The sequence below is a fragment of the Lupinus angustifolius genome, chromosome LG10, assembly GCF_001865875.1.
Source record: "Lupinus angustifolius cultivar Tanjil chromosome LG10, LupAngTanjil_v1.0, whole genome shotgun sequence".
Taxonomy (NCBI): Eukaryota; Viridiplantae; Streptophyta; class Magnoliopsida; order Fabales; family Fabaceae; genus Lupinus; species Lupinus angustifolius.
In genome coordinates, this window is record NC_032018.1 from 15661925 (window position 1) to 15682526 (window position 20602).

At 33.2% G+C, this 20602-nt stretch overlaps 1 protein-coding gene and 1 long non-coding RNA gene across 2 annotated transcripts in view; one reads left to right on the forward strand and one right to left on the reverse strand.

Annotated features, from left to right (window-relative positions):
- LOC109358385 (DExH-box ATP-dependent RNA helicase DExH14) overlaps positions 1–15170 on the reverse strand; it is a 30411-nt gene extending 15241 nt beyond the window's left edge. Inside the window, exons 1-21 of the mRNA XM_019602582.1 lie at positions 14977–15170; positions 14721–14782; positions 14438–14609; positions 12163–12607; positions 12002–12067; positions 11535–11639; positions 11115–11417; positions 10409–10525; positions 10225–10284; positions 9627–9698; positions 9407–9523; positions 9159–9320; positions 8557–8622; positions 8287–8439; positions 8114–8197; positions 4282–4356; positions 4052–4183; positions 3590–3655; positions 539–604; positions 313–435; positions 66–215 (exon numbers count right to left, since the gene is read on the reverse strand). Of these exons, the coding sequence (XP_019458127.1) occupies positions 66–215; positions 313–435; positions 539–604; positions 3590–3655; positions 4052–4183; positions 4282–4356; positions 8114–8197; positions 8287–8439; positions 8557–8622; positions 9159–9320; positions 9407–9523; positions 9627–9698; positions 10225–10284; positions 10409–10525; positions 11115–11417; positions 11535–11639; positions 12002–12067; positions 12163–12607; positions 14438–14609; positions 14721–14782; positions 14977–15086 (2706 nt within the window). The 5' untranslated portion in view covers positions 15087–15170. The remainder of the gene's footprint in view (positions 1–65; positions 216–312; positions 436–538; positions 605–3589; positions 3656–4051; positions 4184–4281; positions 4357–8113; positions 8198–8286; positions 8440–8556; positions 8623–9158; positions 9321–9406; positions 9524–9626; positions 9699–10224; positions 10285–10408; positions 10526–11114; positions 11418–11534; positions 11640–12001; positions 12068–12162; positions 12608–14437; positions 14610–14720; positions 14783–14976) is intronic.
- On the forward strand, positions 12958–13390 carry LOC109358386. The gene is made up of 2 exons (XR_002108958.1): positions 12958–13079; positions 13115–13390. It is a non-coding gene; the product is annotated as an uncharacterized LOC109358386 (long non-coding RNA).

Consider the following 20602-nt stretch of genomic DNA (forward strand, 5'->3'; position numbering starts at 1 on the left):
CCTAGACAATCGAAGATTTACAAATACATTGTAGAATTGGTTCAATAAAGTTTATAGTTAGATACCTCGTCCCACCCAATACCATATGCCAGAGGATTCATCCTCATCCTTATGAAAAGGTATGTATAGCCAAGCCATGCACAGGCTTCCTTCACATTAGTTACAGTACCCAATGCCACCTCTGCATTTAAATTATCTTTCAAGGAGCTGATAAACTGCAAATGATGAAAAAATTCAGTAAACAATGGCAAATCTAGAACAAAAAATCTTCTGCAATAGACATGACTGCCTCGCTATTTTCCTTATCATTACCTGGCTTTCTATAGGGAGTTGACTTGTCAGCAGCCGTAGATAATATGCTAGTTTGTCATGAGATGTAATTATGATACCTTCTCCACTTTTGTCAAACTGAGGTCTCCCAGCTCGCCCAAATATCTACAGAAAAATGTCAAAGAAGCAGCATCTTCAGTAATGACAATCTTATATAGAAAACAAAATCACTTTACATGTACTTAATACAAGAGACTACAGATCCTACCTGCATAACATCAAGCATTCCCAGGTCTCGCCACCCACCAGCTTTTGGATCATATAATTGAGTGCCCTGGGAACAATATTCAGGTCAATCTAACGGACAAAGTAACTTGACCAGTAAGGCCTACAGGCAATAATTTCATACAGAATCCATAGCAAAATAAAATATACTGAAACCAAGTCGCATGTATGACAATTGAGTGTATATGATCAGAGGCTACCGATATAAAGTTTTACACATCAACCCAATAAGATGCTGCTACAAGCCTACAACATATTGTTCCAGAACGAGAATGTTCTTTTAAAATACGCTTCCTAATGTAAAGGCATACACAGAATTTCACAAAAACAAATAGAAAGTGGCTCCTGAAGCCTAGGCTACTGTGAAATAATTTCAAAAGAAAGCACCATAAATGCCTCTCTAAAGGACCCTCCTAAAAGTTTAAATTGTTAGGTGCTTGCAATGGTAATGAGTGGTTACAATATCATGCAGACCATTAATTACGGAACCAAATATATTACAAGTTACAACAAATGCGTTAAGAGTCCACGGATATCAATTGATGGACTGGAGTTCTAGGCTGCCCAAAGTGTGGAAAGTATTTACTAATACAGGGGTGTAGAAGGCAGTTTACTAAATGATAGTTATTATTGATGACATAACAGTATTGTTGTGTAGCTGAAGTCAATAGCAGTTATTAATAATGATGTGACAGTTATTTTGTGAGTCTGGCTAGGTTAAGATATACACATAAGACTGATTCGGGGGTTAGCATTCTGGAATTTGAATTTCGGAGTGTGGGGCAGAGATCATCCTCTGTAGGATCAAAATAATATAATACCAATATGAGCAGTTTTACAGTTTGACCAGTTCCCTGTTCGTACTCTCATATGTTCTGCCCCCATAATATGCAATGAGTGCCCTCTTGAGTTTAGCCCATGTCAAATGTCTTCTGACTCCTTCAAAAGGTTGAACCAATGGATGTCATGACCTTCCATATCCTCAAACTAGCCAACTTAACCTTCATATCCTCTTAATGTTCCCCACCATGGACACTGCCTTGTCCGGTCTGTTTGCATTTATTGAACTTCTTCTCAATTTCTTTGTGAGGACGACGATTGTATGTTCTGCAATGTGGATTTATTTCGTTTGGCCCATTTCTAGAGCTGCCACAAACAGTATTCATTTATGCAACAACACTTTGAAATTCTCCTCTATAGATCCGGCAGGTCGGACCAATTGATAGGAAAACCAAAACTAGAAAATGCAGAAACAACTGTAAAACTGCTCATATTGGTATTATTTTATTACTGACACACACTTGTACAACACAAAAAATAGAATGCTACAATGCTGGATCTAGATATAGTACGTTGTTTCTTTGACCACCAGGTGACAACATTAGGACCCAAATAGAGACAAGCACCCGAGGTAGATTTTCTATCATCAATGTCTGAGGCCCAATCAGCATCACAAAAGGCTACAATGGATAAATTGGATAGATGTCCAGCAGGTTTGACTGTTAATCCCATATTCTGAGTCCCTTGGAGATATCTAAGGATTCTTTTTACGTCTGTCCAGTGAGAATTGCAAGGTTTGTCAAGAAATTGACACACCTTGTTCACACAGTAGGTGATGTCTAGTCTGGTGACAGTTGCATATTGAAGGGCACCAACAATGGATTTGTAAAACGTAGGGTCTTCAAAGAGGTCAGTTCCATGCTTAGTTAGTTTACAATTGCTAGCCATTGGTGTAGGGAGAGACTTAGATGAAGAGAGGTTAGCTCTTTCAAGAAGATCATTGATGTATTTGGCTTGAGATAGAAACAAAGACCCATTCATTAAGTCCATCGAGAATATAATCGATGTGTTCAACAGTTGAAATCGGTGTACCGATGTAGATTAGAGCATCCACAAGTTCCTTAATTGTTGTGAAGTATTCAGAAATTGAACTCGGACCATGTGAGATGGAACGAAGTTGAGAACGCAACTAGCGATTGCGCGCTTTTGTTTGAGAATTGCAATAGGAATTAAGTTCCTCCCAAAGTTGCCATGAGTGACGACAGCCAATGACACGCGGTTGAAGTCCTTCAGATAGAGAATTCATGATCCATGAAAATACAGTTTGATCTAGTTCTTCCCAACGCAGATACGCTGGATTGATGAGACGATCATCTTTCGTGAGAAATCTGTGAGGAATCTCAGTTCCTAAGAAGAATCTATTAGCCCTATTGGAGGTTAGGGTTGCGAGCATAAAATGGAGCCACACCAAGTAAATTTTCTTCGTCAGTTTCTCAGACAAAAGAGGAAGAACAAGTGGATAAGAAATTGCTTGAAGCGGTGAAGCAGCGGAGGGAGAAAGCGGTGGTGAAGAGGGAATAGTTCTAGTGTTGGTGGTTGTGGCTGCCATGGCTTTGATACCATGTAAGAGAGAAGAGAATTCTAAAGAAGATAAGAGAGAAAATCAGGAATTGTATTATTATAATTGTGTTTTACAATGAGGAGCAGCCGAGTCTTTTATATAGAGAGTGTTAGAGAGGATTCAGTTCTAACAAACTCTAACTAAGAGTAACTGACTAAACAACTTAAGTAATGAGCTTAAGTGATGTAAAATCAATAACGAGTACACTTCTAATAAATTAAAGCGACAAAATATCTTAAATCCAAAGAAGACACACGAGTTGGACCCAATATTTCTGATGACATGTTTTCCTAGTTGACATGACTCAGTTTAAGGCTGTGACTTTATATGAGGTGGTTTGAGAGTTAGGGTAGTTGCCATCTGGACAGTACCTTTGTTCAAACTCATATGAACAAGTTCACAAAGGCTGTCACTTTCTAGGAAACTAAGCTTTCTTGACATGTCTCATCCCCCCTCTTAAATTTCATCACATGAGAAACTATCCACAACTACATTTTCAACTTTTAAATGGCCAATTTATTTAAATTTTAAATACAAGATTAGCAACAAAATCGCCAGACATTAAACAATTGGATGGATGAAAATGGAGTCATATTTATATAAACAAATTAGATACATGGTAATACTGCAAACCTTAATAACAACTGTGTGAGCAGGTAGATTGACACCCCATGCCAACGTTGCCGTGCAGACAAGTACCTAAAAGGAACAAATGGCATATGTCTGGATGAGATTTTGAGAATAAAAAAAATTTGTTAGCTATTTTTTAAAAGGTCATAAAAAGGTAAAGGTATGTTTGAATGCAATATTTGAGAAGTAGTTCTCCCATGATTTAAAAGGTTTTTTGTGATATAAAAGTGTTTTCCGAGAAGCGCCAAAATAAAGCTAGGGAAATAAATGATCTTTTTTTAGTGCTTTTAACTTTCCTTTATAAAAACTCATTCACACATAAAAAATACAAAAAGGTACAGTCAAAATAATAATGAATAAGAATGTTTGTCTCTTTCATCAAAATAAACAAATCCAAATGAAATCTTAGATGAAACTGCAGCAAAAATTTGAAAGTAATTCCATAAAACTGAACATAAGTTATACCTTCAGAAGTCCTTCAGAGAAAAGCCGCTCAGTTAGTCCTCTATCAGAACGTAACATCCCAGCATGATGTATACCCGTGCCAAATTCAAAAAGTTCAACCAGATCTTTGTTTCTGGATTTGATGACGTCTTTCTGAAGTGTGTAAGATAGAAAATTAATAAACTCAGCAGAAAAAGCATAGATATTGTATAGCAACCAGAAAATCCAAAAAATGTTTGCTATATAATCACCTTTATAAGGGAAAATTGTGGATGTGTATTATTAAGAAAGAGTTCCAGGTCCTCATTCCTCCGTGCAAGTTCAACCTGTCAAACATGCCAATATAATATGATATAAGCATAGAATGGGACAGATAAAACTACAATCTGTTCACGTTTACAAAAATAAATGACCGAGGAACAAACAGACCACATGGAACAAATCCCCCCCCCCCAATTGGCTCACAAACACAGTATCTCTGTTTGATACAATTAGTGCTTTACTACGAACTGAGCTGCTACTTCTATGGCTGTATATGGGTGGGTGAGTTGGATGAGAAGCACATACTTTGTTAATCGGACTAATAAGGCCATCAACAAATCAGCCCCCCTAGACCTTGGCAACCCAGAAATGAAACCCATCAAGATGTCCTCCCAAAGTTGATTCAGTATGGGCAATGGCTGCAATAAGGCTGGTGAAGTAGACTTAGATGCTTACTTCTTTGACATACCAAGCAAGTCCTAGCAAAGTAAGGATCCTGAAAATAGGCTTTGTTGCTTATGTATTTTGCAAATGAGCCATTGTTAATTTTGTGATTTATAGGTTATTTTCTGTATTTGTGTTATTTAAAGACTAGAAGTCAATGTTGCTAGTATCAGCTTGGGTAGTACAATTAGTACTTGTAATTGTAGCTGGGTTAGATTGTATTGTAGTGCAGTAGAAGTTATCAACTGTGCTGCATTATTACTGGTTATGCAGTACAATAGCAGTTACCAAGCAGTTACAAAAGCGTACTGCATTATACTTCCTAGTTTAGCTTCTAGTGAAAGCTTCTGACTTCACTATAAATAGAAGCTCTCACCTATTGTAACATTGATTCTGAATTTTAATATAAGAAAAACTGAAACTCAGTTACATCTCTTCTCTCTCTTTCTCTCTTTCTCTCTCTCTCTCAAACATAACTGCTTCCTTTATATGCCATATGTATATATTCAAATATAATTTTGCATGTTTGGTAGGATCGTACAATTCATCTTACGATCACACATTTTACATGTCCTTCCCCTCCCGATCCTGCTTAAAGATCTCGATTTTGACTTACATCCCTGCTTCTACTCTTCCTACCCTTTCCTCCATATCAGATGCAGTGTACATGGCACCCCAACAATGGGAGCTCTGATACCAAAATGTTACCGACTGAAATGCAACGAGTAAAATTGGGAGAGTAGCTTGAAATGCAAAGGCAGTCCTCTGGTTTACAGAAATTCAAATGCATAAAATGCTCAACATCGTTAAAAAGATAACCAAGGGGTATAGAAAGAACCAATGGTTTCCTCCAACAAACTTAGCCCTCACCCCTCTTCATATCCTCCCTCTCTCACTTGCAACTAATCTTTGTGGTATTATATGATCTCCCATATTTATCACTACAGCAGGTTTTGTTCGCCTTTTGCTAAATTTAAACTCCATATACTCCGCCTCAAGCATCCTACTTAATTTATTTGCCGAGTCTTCAACTAAGACAACATCCTACGCAAAAGCAAGCATTGTGGCATCGGTTCTTGGATGTGTGCAATAAGCACACCCCAAACGAATATAAACAGATAGGCGCTCAATATGACTCTTAGTGTAATCTTGTAGCAATTGGGAAATCATCTTAACCACATTGTGTGTTATAACACCAGTCTTGACCCCATCAAACACCCTTGATTCCTCTAAAATAGGCAATTTGTACTCCTTTCTTCTATGGAGCATTTCAGAATACCTCTCAATGCACCTTATCATACGTCTTATCCAAATTAATGAAAATCATGTCTAAGTCTCTTCGGTTCATTCAGCATTTCTACATCAACCACAATAGCAAGTATATCACTTCCATGGTCGACCCCCAAAACATAAAAGAAAATGATTTTCAAGAATACACTTCTCTTGTCTCAACCTAATATTCAATATTCAATATTCTCCTATTCAATATTCTCCCACAGCTCCATAGGCTGACTCAAGAGCTTAATCCCCCTATAGTATACAAAATTTTGTAAATCTCCTTTGCTCATATAAATGGGGATTAAAATGTTTCTCCTTCACTTATTTGGCATCTTCTTAGACTTCACCATTTCATTAAAAAACTTCATGAGCAAACTAATGTCATCCTCTCCTAGAACCTTCCAAGCCTCAATAGGTACATTACTCAAAATTTTATTATAAAAGGTATAATTTTGATCATTCTCTATAATTTTTAACTCGATCCAAGTCATTGAAAACCTAATGAAAATAGTTCATCCATTTTTCCTTAATATCTTTGTCCTTCACTTGATCCAAGTCTCTAAACTTTCTTTCCCACCGTTAGCCAGCTTATAGACGCTTCTTTCCCCTATTGGGTGTCTAGAGATTTTTATAACCCATAATACACTCAATATCTCACTTCGCTTATAACATTCATGGTACCTTTCTTAGTTGTTTTGTATTTTTTTACAACTTTCAGTATTTACGTAAGGACCATGCTTTATAATACTCATTTTCCACTTTAACTTTGTCTTGGACACTTTTGTCCCACCACCATGATTTTTTACCCTTTGATCCAAAGCCACTAGATTCACCTAGTGTCTCCTTCGCCATCTTCCAATTCCTTGGGTCATCTCATCCCACATATTGTTTCACTTTTGCGTGCCTCCCAAAACCATTCCTTTAAGAAGCTCATTTATTCCCTACCTTTAATTTTCACCACTTTATTATTAGAACTTTATCTTGGTTTTTTCTATCTATTTTACTATTAACCTTTACATCCATAATTGAAACTCTATATTGAGTCATCAGGCTATCTCCAGGCATGACTTTGCATTTATAAGAAAACATAAAGAGTAGCTATATTCTAATAGCATTCAAAGCAAAACTTTTTATTTGATTTCCATAAAAGAAACCGATTTGACAACAGGTCACCCCACTCTTATATGTGATAAGATGTTCATCCCGCTTCTTAAAACATGTGTTGACTATTGTAAAATCAAAAGCTTTGGAGAAATCTAGAATACCCTTACTTTTCATATTTGCATCCCCTGGATAGCTTATTTGTTACAAACTTAGAGCTATGACCATATCTACCATTCTTTTTTATATTCATCGCATCCTTCTTCCATACCTTACCTACAATTATAACCATCTCAGTTAGTTGATCTTGTGTTACCAATATACCATAGCTTAAAACCTAAAGCATTTAATTTCCTTGTTTTTCACCAACCCACTTAGTTTCTTCTAGGCACAAAACATTTATCCTCCTCCTAATTGTTTTATCTACTATTTTCATTGATTTAACTATAAGAGTGTTCATATTTCATGTTTTGATTTGTATCCTAGACTAGTGAACTAGCTTCTTAATTGCTTTTGATCATGCAATTGCGGGAACTCTTGCTTATTTTTCACTACATCCAGGAGGCGAGGCAGCGGCCCTTGCTTATTTGACATTGTATTTGAGCGATACAGCGTGTTGCTTTTGGGCAACGACCCAACATTAAGTTAGGATATCAATGATCCATATCATAGAGATTCAACAAATACTAATGTTAGTTGTCAATTGCCTAATACAAACTTCACCTTTTATCCGAACTTAGTACCAGCTATGTAAGTATAGCATCAAGAATACATAGGCAAACTCTCATTAATATATGAACAATTCACATAAAATACAAATTAAATATTAGAACAGCCACATAATGCTATGACAGTATTTATTTCACAACCATGTTGAACTTTTTAAATAGCAAGTCAATAATTTAAAAAATAATAATGCTTTCAGTAAATACTCCAATACATGGACCAAGAACTTCAAATCAAATAACATGATTGTATAAAACTTCCAAAATGACAAACCAGTTTCTGAGCAGTCTTTGCAGTGTCTTTTCGTGAATGAACAAATACCATTGCTTGATAACCTTGCCTAATAGAATCAACAACCTGGCTCAAGCGAGGCAAAGCTAGCAAATTAGCCGCTGTTGCAAGATTTATCATGTTTTGAATATAACAAGATGGAAAAGAAACCCTGCCTTCTTATAGCATATATCATTCAACAACTCATTACGAGCTGCAAAGTTCGGCTCACTAATCCCAATATACTGTTGAGCAAGAGGCACTGGACGATAAGTAGAGTCAAAGAAGAAAAGACCTGCATCTGGATTTACTCTGAGAAATTGTGCAACCTGGTGAAAATTTATAGTCAGAACTTACAGGTAGGGTCCAGCAAATACTTTCAGTGTACAGAACGTCAAGGTCGACAGAAGACAAAAAAACAAATATATATTATTTGGACCAAATACCTCTAGGTAATTGGGAAGAGTGGCAGAAAGGCCCACAATGCGTATCATTGTTTGACTTGATTCCACCTGATACCAAAAAAGATTGAACAAATTGTTCAGTTAGAAGTCAATAATCATGTGGGGAAATACAATAAAATATATGGCTGTAGTGGCACCACCAAGTAATGGGAATAGCACTAATGCGCAAAATGCATATCTTATTAATTACACATTTACACCAAAAGTACAAGTATTATCTGATAGATTCCATCAAAATAATAAAACTCAATTCGAGTGATGCATTATAAATATTTATAATACGTTAGATTCAATGCAACTGTAGCACAATAAAAGCAAATGCTGGTCGAAAATAAACAGAACTCTTCCATGCTTTCCATTTCCTGCTTGCTTAGAAAACTATTTGTTAGCTCCTCAACACCAAAGAGGGGCACCTATCTACTCCAATTCTATACATTTTAAATAAGGGCCCAAAAAACACAAAAAGACATCATTGGAGGGAAGCCAATCAAGATTTCTCTTCATAAACACAAATCACTAGGTATAGAAATGCTTCATGCATATTAACTTCACCAAAATAAAAACATTAGTTAAAAAAGCATTACCTGGCGTAGGGTCCTAGCAACTAGAGCCTCTATTACCGGACCTCTATCATCATTGAGTAAATGCACTTCATCAATAATTAAGAGCTTCACCAACATCGACAGTGACATGTCGCTGCTTTTGCGAGTGATGACATCCCATTTCTCAGGTGTTGTCACTATCATCTGATTTAAACCACAATTAAAATAAAAACTCAAGTTAGTTTGCATGATAGCAAAAAAAACTTAACCCTGCAATTTTCATAACAAACCTGAGTTTCCTCCAGTTCATTTTTAGAGAGCTGCATATCTCCAGTAAGCTCTCTGACAGTCATATTCAAAGGAGATAAACGCTGGCTGAATGTTGATGTGACTTCTGCAGCCAAAGCCTAGAAAGGACAAGAATCTAAATTAAGAAACCATGCATAAATGCATGGAACAAAAGGAACAGCTGAACATAGGGATAAAAAAAATAGCCACACAAGCATATACCTTCATTGGAGCAACATAAACTATCTTAAATTCATCCTTGTGCAGATAACCATCCTTGAAGTGCTGTCCAATCTGCACAAGTGATTCACCAAAATACGAACCTTTTCTTCAGGAAAAGTGTTTCATTTCATAGAAATGAAGAGTACAAATAATTTGAGAATAACAAATCCACTTCACTAAACTAAAAGAAGAAAAAGAACCAAAAAAATTGAACAATTAAGGATCTATTCAGCAAGATGTTGCAGCTGAAGTCTGAAAATTTATAGTTGTGTAGCTAGCTGATTGAATTAGAGCTGTTTGGCAAAACAAGTTACAGAACTAGTTGAAATTCGTTAAATGACTAAAACGGCAAGACATCATTTTATTTGATTGTATATGTATTTATTATATTAGAGAAACAGAAACAGTTAGTAGTTAATTACAAAGTATGGTAAATACAAAGTATGGTAAATACAAAGTATGCAGCTAGTACATCACCATCTTTCTTTGTTTCGTGAGATAACCAGAAGGAGTAGAACCAACGTATAACATTAACTGACGATAGAAATAAATCATATCTTTCAAGAAAAGAGCAAATGTAAAGAAATTGGTTATTCACCTCATGTAGAATTGAAATCATAGCTATATTAGTTTTGCCAGCTCCTGTTGGAGCACACACCTGCAAGCAAATGAAATATCAAATGAAAAATCATAGCTATAAGAAAACTAAAACTATCTTTTTTGCTTAAGGAAAGACCTCTACGACCAATATCAAGTTTGAGAAGAAGACTTGGATCACTTACTAATATATTCTCATTAGTGCCATAAACAGTTTGAAATATCCTGCTCTGGATACGGTTCAGTGATTTATAACCACGGAAAGCAGCTTGAGCAAAGTCATCCAACTCCCTGATCTCAATCTGAAAATGCAACATTGTAGAACTAATGATGCCACTATCAAAAACCATTACTTAGAAGACCATTTTTGGGGATAGCGGGAACATGTAGTCATGCAATTTGTCAATATTTAGTTAGAGATGATAGAAATTTTGAAAATATGGGTTTTAATATTTAAATGTGGTACAATATCATCTTGCAAAAACCAAAAATCCTATCACAACAGTAACCTGTGCATCACAGTCCTCCCTCATTTCATATGTTAATAAGGTATAAATGATCTCATCTTATTTTAGCTCGATAAATAAGACATTGAGAGAGAATAAAAAATACAGAGGAAGATGATAAGGGATCCTCACAAACAAAACAAAATGAACCAACTAAAACCTGTGTAGCAAAGTCATGCAACGGAGCATGCCAATCACTCTGCATGTCATACAAAGAAACACCACTAAAAAGCCAATGATTAAAACACCAAAGAGGTGCCTAGAGTAACCCTGTCCCCAATGAAGTGTAGGGTCAAAGGGAAATCTTCTTATATTAAAGTCACCAACAAAAATTTTACTCTGATTAAATAACTGATAGTATCTCGAAGTCAGAATAGAGATATACCAGCCTTTCGCCAGGTTTCATTGGAGCAGTTGGTCTTGCGGGAATAAAAACCTCTTCATACCCTTTAAAATGCTTCCTGACAGTTCCTTCGGGGAGAGCAGTAACAGCTATTGACTCGGACCTATCTCCAGAACCAACGATCTCATCAATTAAATTTTTCCTCTCACTTGCTCGCAGTAATGATGAGAAGTCCAATGCAGACAAGTTACTGTCACCAGCGTGTTCTACTCCCCGTCTGTTTCGCTTTTCCTCCTTGCGCCGAAGCTTGTCAATTTGCTTTTCTGACTCTGTTTGAACAGTCACCTAAAAAGAGTAGTCCTTCAGGAAGGCAATATTTGAAATATAAAATAACATATGTGTCCACATGTCACTATATACAAGCGAAGAAATTCATAGTAATTATAATGAAGATGGTAAAACCTGGGTCCCATAACTAGGCTTTCGAAACTGAGCATTTGAAGCATTTTTATCAGACTTCAACACTGATAAGCCATGATGGATAGAATCAACAATCACCTTTCGATGCTGCAAATTGTCAAAGAAATATCAATTAAGGTTCTAACCATTCCACCAAAAGACTTCAGTGCCTTTAAAATACCAAATAGCTGCCAAGCATGGGTTAAGTCTGAAAGTGAAGGTCACCAACCAACAGTGTTATTCAAACAAGCAGAAGATTAAGTTTTCAAAATCATTACCAACAACCATTTAGAAGAAATAAAAGGGGGGAACCAGCACATCCAACCACATACACCATTGAGGAAAATGTGCTTCCTATATTATTCGTCAATGAAAGAGAGTACAAGACTATAGATACATGTATAGCTTTGGGCCTTCCAAAATAAAAATAAAGTAAACTATTCTACTACATTCTACAAACTAAAACTCACCAATAAAAGATTTTGCACAGTTTCAAATGCACTATCACCAGCAAGATCCAACAAATCTCCAGCTATCTTCACAGAGAAAGAGGGGGGAAAGAGTAAGTGTCAAAATTGCAAGAAACTTTAGTTATATACAACTGTTAAAGAATATTGACTTCGAGCAATACATCTTCACCCGGCTTTGCTGAATCAAGAACCCTGCAAATGGTCATTGCCAATTCATCTCGAGATAGTTGTGAATTACAAGTCCTAACTATTGTATCACATGCATCTCTTAACCAAGTCAAGTTGAACTTTTCTCCTTCAACAATAGAATGATTTGTTGGAAACGCATGACTGTGTTGTTCTTCTTGAGATGCGAAAGGAACAGTGCTTTTGAAATCCATCACATCTCCATCATCTAAGGATACATCAACCAAAAAACGAGCTGGTGCCTTAAAAACAAAATCAGCTCCAAATTCTAAATCCTCCTCAGCATTGAGATTTCTTTCAGAAGAAAAGGCAGAGTTTTTATTGCTAGGCTGCAAATTTAAAAGTCTCTGTGCTAGAGATGCAACTTGCCTCAACTTGGCATCAGCAATTGCATGACCAATAAGTTTTTGCAATTTTAACCTGCATACCAATGCCACGCACTGAGTTTAAGAAACAAATTGAACAATAAAAATAGAAGGATAAGATTTCTTCCATCAAAAAAACTACATATAAATATAAATACAAGAACAACCAAAAAGCTCCCATAAAAACAAAGCGCAATGGAGCCCAAACTCTACATATCCTGCTAAGAAAACAGAAAGTTGCACTTATGGGGTGTTTGTTTCAAGGTATAACATTAAATTAATGCTAAAAGCCTACAACTGGGAATGTTATTCTTGGACAAATACTAGAACATGTTAGTTTAGTATTTATTATTCTTGTGAAACTAGAAGTTATAGTAAGTTATTTTATTATGTTTTTCAAGTATATTTCATTCTAGGTAGTCAATAGCGCACTATAGCGCCATAATAGCATAGTGTAGCAGGGTTTCGGTTGTTCACCGCTACGCCACAGTGGATAGCGGTGCAAATTACCATAGCATCTGTAGCAGGTCAAATAGTGGTAGAATCGCTGAACAAATAGCAGGTCATAACCTGCTACATGTTTTGTTGCGACTGGAACCCTAACTTTAGAGAAGAAAAGTTTTTTTTCCCTTTTTTAATAGGAGGTAGGATTCCCCCAAGGGTTTTAGGTAATTTAACCTTCCCCTTCTTTCCCTTCTACTTAACACATTTATTTTCCGAGGTCATGTAATTTTTACTCTATTTTACCTTTCTTCTTCCTTCTCTTTCTTCTTATTCATTTTCTTTCTTCTTCCTAATTCTAATATACATGTTTGGTTGCTTACTCATAAACATAGAATAAAATTGCAAGGCTTCCTAATTTACAATCAAACTTCGTTTTTTCTTAGCAGGATTTTTCCTTGACCCCTAACTGTTTACCCCATCATCTCTTTATTGATTCTCTTATCAAACTGGTTGAACCCAATTTTGACAAAATCTTTGTGGGGTTCAATTTCGTGAGATACAACTCTATTATGGCCTCCAACTTCGATCAGCTCTAGAATCTATAATATTATTATCATGACTATTACTTAGGAATGTGTCTTTGATATGATTTATTTTAGTATTTATATGTGTAGACTATAAATTATTTATATATATATTTTCTTAGTTGTAATGGTTGTCCCGCTACCTGCTATAGTGTTTTTGGGGTCCGCCGCTATCCACAATTGACTACCTAGATTTCATTACCGTGCCATGAGAAAGTAACATACCCACCCCTCATAGTGGGAATGAAGATGCGGTAAACTGCGGAATGTGACTTACATAGGAATCAATAATAACTAGGAATAGTGACAAACCTTGAAACAAATGCACCCTTAGGAGCTAAGAAATTGTGTCATGTGACAAAGCATGCTGACCTCTTATGCATAATTAATTAATTATTGAGGAAATACTGCTAAAGGAACTGTGGGATGAACGCCACAAATATGACAACAATATTTAGGCTCACACTGAAAGTTTAAAGTGAATTAATAAACACTCCGCACACATTCATTAAAGGCACAATATCTAGGAGAGTAGGAATACAACTTTTGAGAATTTTCATGACATTGTATTCTAGTCTTCTAAGCGACATTCATTAAAGGCACAATTTTTTTAGATATTAAATCCGCACACAATTGAGCTATTACATTCTTCATATAAAATGTGAACATGAGAAAAAGAGAGGGGGGGGACTTCAAAAGCTAGTACTTACTTTGGATCGGAAATATTCTATCAATATAAACACAATGGGGCTATTACTTTATTCATATAATGTGCAAATGTGAGAAAAGAAAGTCCAAAAAAATCCAACCACTTCACATTAGCAACTTCTGCCAAAACATCAAAAGCTATTACTTACTTTTGATCAGAAATAATTTTATCAATATAATCCTCCTCCTCCATTGGCCTGCCAAAAAGACTGTACACAGTCAATGCCACCTCATGGAACTCCTCGGAGCGCATTTCTCCATCGGTTAATTCCACTACTGCTCCTATAAACTGCTTGTAGGCCTGCCGCACTTGCGAAGAAGCTGCTTCACCAATTCAATAAATGAAAAAAAGTTATTGCTAACTACATATACACACATTTCACATAATCTGATAATAGTACAACATTGGTAACACTACAACCGCACAAATACCTTCTTCCCAACCACAAACAATCTTTCGTGCGAGCTCCGATTCATCCAGCGAGTTTCCAGAACTAAATGCCACAGTTTAAAACATCCAAAATTTTCATCATAAACAAATTGCACATAGAAATAAATTCAAAAAACATACAAACCATAAAACAGCATAGAGTAATGAAATCAAAACCAGTAACATCTCAGAAAGTTAGTGTTATTATTCTATAGTGGAAATTGTTGATTGAAAAATTGAAGAGTGAAATTGAATTACTTGCGAGGAGGTGGTTGATTGTGGAGAATGGTTTTGCGATGAAGATAAGCTTGATCGACATCGAAGGGGTCTCTGAGAGAATTGGTAAGACGAGGAATTTGAATCAACATTGATGCTTCTTAGATAAACCCTAATGATTGAATTTTCCCTCTTTGGAATATAAATAGTTGAAGAATAATATATGGAAAAAACAAAACAAAACAAAACTGGTTTTTGTATTTTGTAAATTATTCATTATAGATCAAAAATAATTGCTTTTGGTAAATTTGATTTTTGTTTCATATATTATTTTATAATTTATTTCAACTCTACGTGAAATAAGAATAATATTTATTTTTTCTCACAGTGGCAAATATTATTCTTATTTTTATTTGGGTCTCACAACATCTATTTTTTTCACAACATCTACATTTCTCTTCACTTTCTCTACCCATTTTCTACCCAACAACCAAATCAGAGAGGAAGAAAAAAAACATATATTTCTCTTCTTCTTCTTTTTCTTTTTCTTTTTCTTTTTCTTCTTCTTTTTATCTAATACCGAACAATAGTAAACTTTCCACTAATTCTCATATTTTTCTTTCCTTACATTGTTTTTCTTATCTATTTCTCCTCCCTCACTTTCTTATCTCCAACCAAATATAACATTAGAAAAGGGTCACCTAAGAACCTAGGTGGACAAAGCAAATTGGGCTTTGGAATAAGGTAAATTTGTGAACACAAAAAACCAAATTGGGCTATTGAAAAATGTGAATTTGTGGATACAAATAAGTCACAAAGAAAACAATGGGCCCTTAATTTATAGAGCAAAAATTTGAAGAGAGGAAAAGGTAGAGTTGTAGCAAGGAAGATTTGACATGTTCAATGATGTCTATGTCTTTCAAGGGGTTGGTTTGTTTATGTTATAGAATTTGTCATTCTATGCTCTTGAATGACTGAATCTCCTAAAGTCTGTTTTCGAGTTGGATTGGAGAGAAAATGAAATACATCAGTAAGATGACTCCATAATATTTTATTTTTTCCTTATTTCCTATTCAAAATTCAACTCGCAAACACTATTAGTCTACTTGATGTACATGAAGAGGAATAGACTTATTAAGAAGTTTAATTTCTTTTAACTCTTCTCTTGCATCTTAACTTCATACTAGTAGTTTTATAAAGTTAGATGAATTCATGTTACTTACTATTCTTTTTACTTAATTTTACATTCATTATTACTTTCCTTCTTATTTCACGCGTTTTTTTTTTAATTTTATATTATTTTCTAATATTATTGACCACACGCAATACATTATTTTCTTTGGCTATGCTTTGTATGCTAGGTCTAGTCAAATGGACCCAATTCTTTTCTTTCATCATTTAATATGTAGTTGTTCTTATGACTTTTCTTTACTATTGTTTATTATTATTGTAGTTGGAAATTTTCTACTATTGTTAATTGTTATACTTTCCATCATTTCAATACTAGTTTTTTCTGAATTTAATTTAACCTTTTGTATTAATTAAAATTCTTACTTTTAACAAGTTATTAAAGAAAGAGATCTTTTGTATTTTTAAGATCGCCATACAAAACCCGTAAAAATTGAACTCAAAGAAAAATATGATAATAACTTACGAGAACGTGAAAAGATGTTAATATCATACATACAAGCATATCCAATTGAGAAGCGTGATGAATTTCTAAGGGCTTGTATTAAAGCTAGTCAATATTATTGGACCTGTCTGCAACGGAAAGCTTAGTAATTATTACGCATGGAAAGAGTGACGAAATATATGCGAGATACCATACCTTGAACACAAATCTTAATATAATAGATTCGTAAATATTTTTTAATTATAAACTAGTTCCCTCATTCCTCCTATCTAATGTATGATTTCATACTTTAAAAAAAATCCAAAATATGTAAAAAAACATTATCTTAATTTTCCCCCTTTGTCGATGGAATATTCTATGGTTCTCCTAGTATGGATACTAGGTTTTGTTTACCATATTTATTATTTCATAAAAAAGATAGACATCATTGAATGCATTTACTCATTATGGATTTCATCATGAATTTTCATCATGCATATTGAAAAAAATTACCAACAACATATTCATGTAGCGGTATAAAAATTACTAGATTCTCAAATACATCAAAATATAAGAGTTCGAATTTTGAAAACGACACTTATTAAAAGAGACAACCATACATCACAAAATATATTAATTTCTTACGTATAAGTTGAAATGATACTTTTGGCTATACCGAGAAAAAATGTCACTTCAACTCCTAGAAATGGCAAGAAAGCATCTCTATATTTGATGAACCAACCATCACACTTTGGAGGAGGGTTTGAGAACATCACAAGAAATTGCAGAAAATATACTTCATCTACAAACTTCAATTGAGGCAATTAAGGGACATAAAATATGACTTCTAAGCTTTTGTCCTTCAATTTTTTTATAGTTTGTATAGTCCTTATTTTATTTTCCACATATGACACATACCCTTACATGATTTTTTCTATCCAAATGACCTTTGGTGCAAAGGTTCATCTTAGCCTTTGATTGCCATATAAAGACTTGGACCACAACTATTTGAAATTTAGTGAAATGACATTACCTCAAAGAATCAAAAATAATATATATATATATATATATATATATAGTGGTATATGTTTGATTCTCTTTAAGCAAGGTTTTGGGTTCGAGTCTTGTGGATGGAAAAATGTCTGTTGGGAGAGTTAGCCCCACGTACCTGTAGATGTTTCTGGCTCGGACAAGATTACCTCTAGTGCGAGGATACATGTGGGAAACCAAAAAAATATAAAGAGTTTAAAATTTATGTATTGTCAATGTAAAGTTTTTTACATTATTAGCACATCATCCACTATTAAGTTGTATAACTTTTGTTTGAGAAACAATAATTGTATTAACATATGAATGATGAATTATTTATTGATAGTGTAAAAAAACATTTACACTGTTAATATATACATATTAAATTTGTGTATAAAGGAAATATAACCTTACTTCAATTCATCCAAAAGATAAGAGATTTTTTTCATCCCCAGAAATAAATAACATTTTGAAGTGTTTATAATTGGAGTGATAAATTGGACTTGACTTTTCAAGTGCCCAAAAGCATTTTATTTTGTATGGGACAAATACAAATTTTATTGTTTGCACCAAGAAGTAAGAGAATGCTTAGAAAATAGTTATTAACATCCTTAGTGTAAATTTCAATGTAAATACTATTTCATTGTTTAATTTTATGTAAAAAAATAATTATTTGAAATCATGTATAAATAATAGTTATTTTTCCACATTAAATTTAAAAACATTGAAAAATCTACCCAGTAGTGTATATAATCACGAAAGTATAATCACATTTTTAATACAATTGTCTTATTTAATTAATTATACAATTGGAAAATGTATCATTAAGAAATAATCAAAAAATTTAAAGAAATGTCTCTTGTACAATAAAATGGGACAACATTTTGTTGTTCATTTGATATGTCATATTCTCGATATGCATGTATACATATATAAAAAAATAAAAACAAAAATAATTGAGAAAAGTTACGAAATTTTTGTCATACAAATACTATAACTCACGAGGATATATGTCGGAAATAAAAAAATACACTATAACTCAAAATTAAGTGATCCAATGAATGGTATTGTTCATTCACTTGATTGGCTCAAAGTGAAGAATGGATAGCAAAACATGAAACTCCTTTGACCTTCTTCAAAATTGTATCAAACTATTAAGGATATATCTTTGAAAAAAGAGCACATAAAACAAAATCAAAAATGTAATTAGGTGTTTAATGAATGGTTTTCATGTATATCATGACCTATGGTCACAATTTTTATATTCACACACCTTTTTTGATATGAAATTAATATATTTCAGAATGTATGACGTTTCTTTTAACAAATGTCACTTCCAAGAATCGAACTATTTATATTTTAGTAAATTTGAAGATCTAGTTGAGTTTTACACCACTATACCAACGCTTTGTTAATAGTCACAATTTCTATATAGTGATTAGAAACATTTTCCATCTTAATAACCATGGTTGGATAATATGAACCCTCCAATTATATTTTGAATGTTTCTTTGAATTCCTTGAACCAATCAACAAGTGTGTGATATCTAGGAACCTCCAAATCAAAACTCCCTATGTTTGATAATTTTTATGTTTTATTAAGAATAATAAATAGTAATCTTTATAAGACTCATTACTTTTATTAAGTACAGAGAATATTTTGGAAAACCCTCATTTCAGGAGTAAATGGGGGAAATCTTATTTGAGATTGTGAATTATTCACATTTGATGGAAGATTAAAAAATTACTAAAGAAAAATATACCAACATTTATCTATCTATCTATATTTATACTATATATAAAATATATAAAGGCAAAACATGGTGTAACTTCCACCATGATGTAATTTTTATTTCCTATTTTGCCATTCACATTATTTAATTTTTACAAAAAGACCATATAATCATAAATAAACATCATTAACACATTAATTAACTATATCTTTCACATTAAATTAAACATTATAATAAATACATAAAAACTATAACAAATACATTATAATTCTAAAAATAAAAATATATTCTAAACAATTATAGACATATCATAATTCTATGAACAAATACATTCTAATTCTAAAAAATGATTTTCTTTTGACTACATTTTCATGATTTTATCCCAACAAAAAAAGAAATGCCAGCACTACAAACCTACTTCAATATGAATGAATTATAGACATATCATGCTACAAGTTTGTATTTTTAGATTATGAAAAAATTCAGATTAGTTGCTTTTAAAATTGTAAATAGAAAAGGAAATAACACTCATTTATTACATCTAGTTTTGATTTATAGTAATCCACTAATTGAATTAATAAAATAATTCTTATTTAATTTTTAATATATTTGATAATACTTAATTGACCATTGACTCATGATAACAGAGTACTTTTAATCAAATAAACACATTTTTTCATAATTATCTATATCTATACTATATATATCTATACTATATATATCTATACTATATATAAAGAGAAAACATATAACTAACCATGTAGTAATTTATATTTTTTTATTTTGCCCTTAACATTTTAATTTCTAAAAAAATCATATAATTATATGTAACCACCAACATATTAACCATTCTCTCAATTTCTCTCACTTTCATTTGATAATTAAAATAAAACAAATAAGCATAATATAAAGTACACTCAATAAAAATTACAATATAAAAAGTATATTTTAATTTACCAAAATAAAACCTATAAAACCAAAATACTTAACACCATAAAATAAAAATATTTGCAGACACACAATATATATCACCACACTAGTGATTTTAATATCAATACACTTAAAGTATAAAAATCTAAATTTTAATGGTTATACACTCCTAAAAGTTCTTATTCATGCATAAATAAAATTAATAAATATAAATTATGTAAGATAAATCAATTTTTTTTTTTTGCATATTATCTATGATTCACATATTAATAATAATAAGGAGAGTTAAAGTGTAAAGATTTATATCAGTTAATGAATTATTCATTTGTATTATTTATTTATTTAAAAGTTAATGATAATTAAAA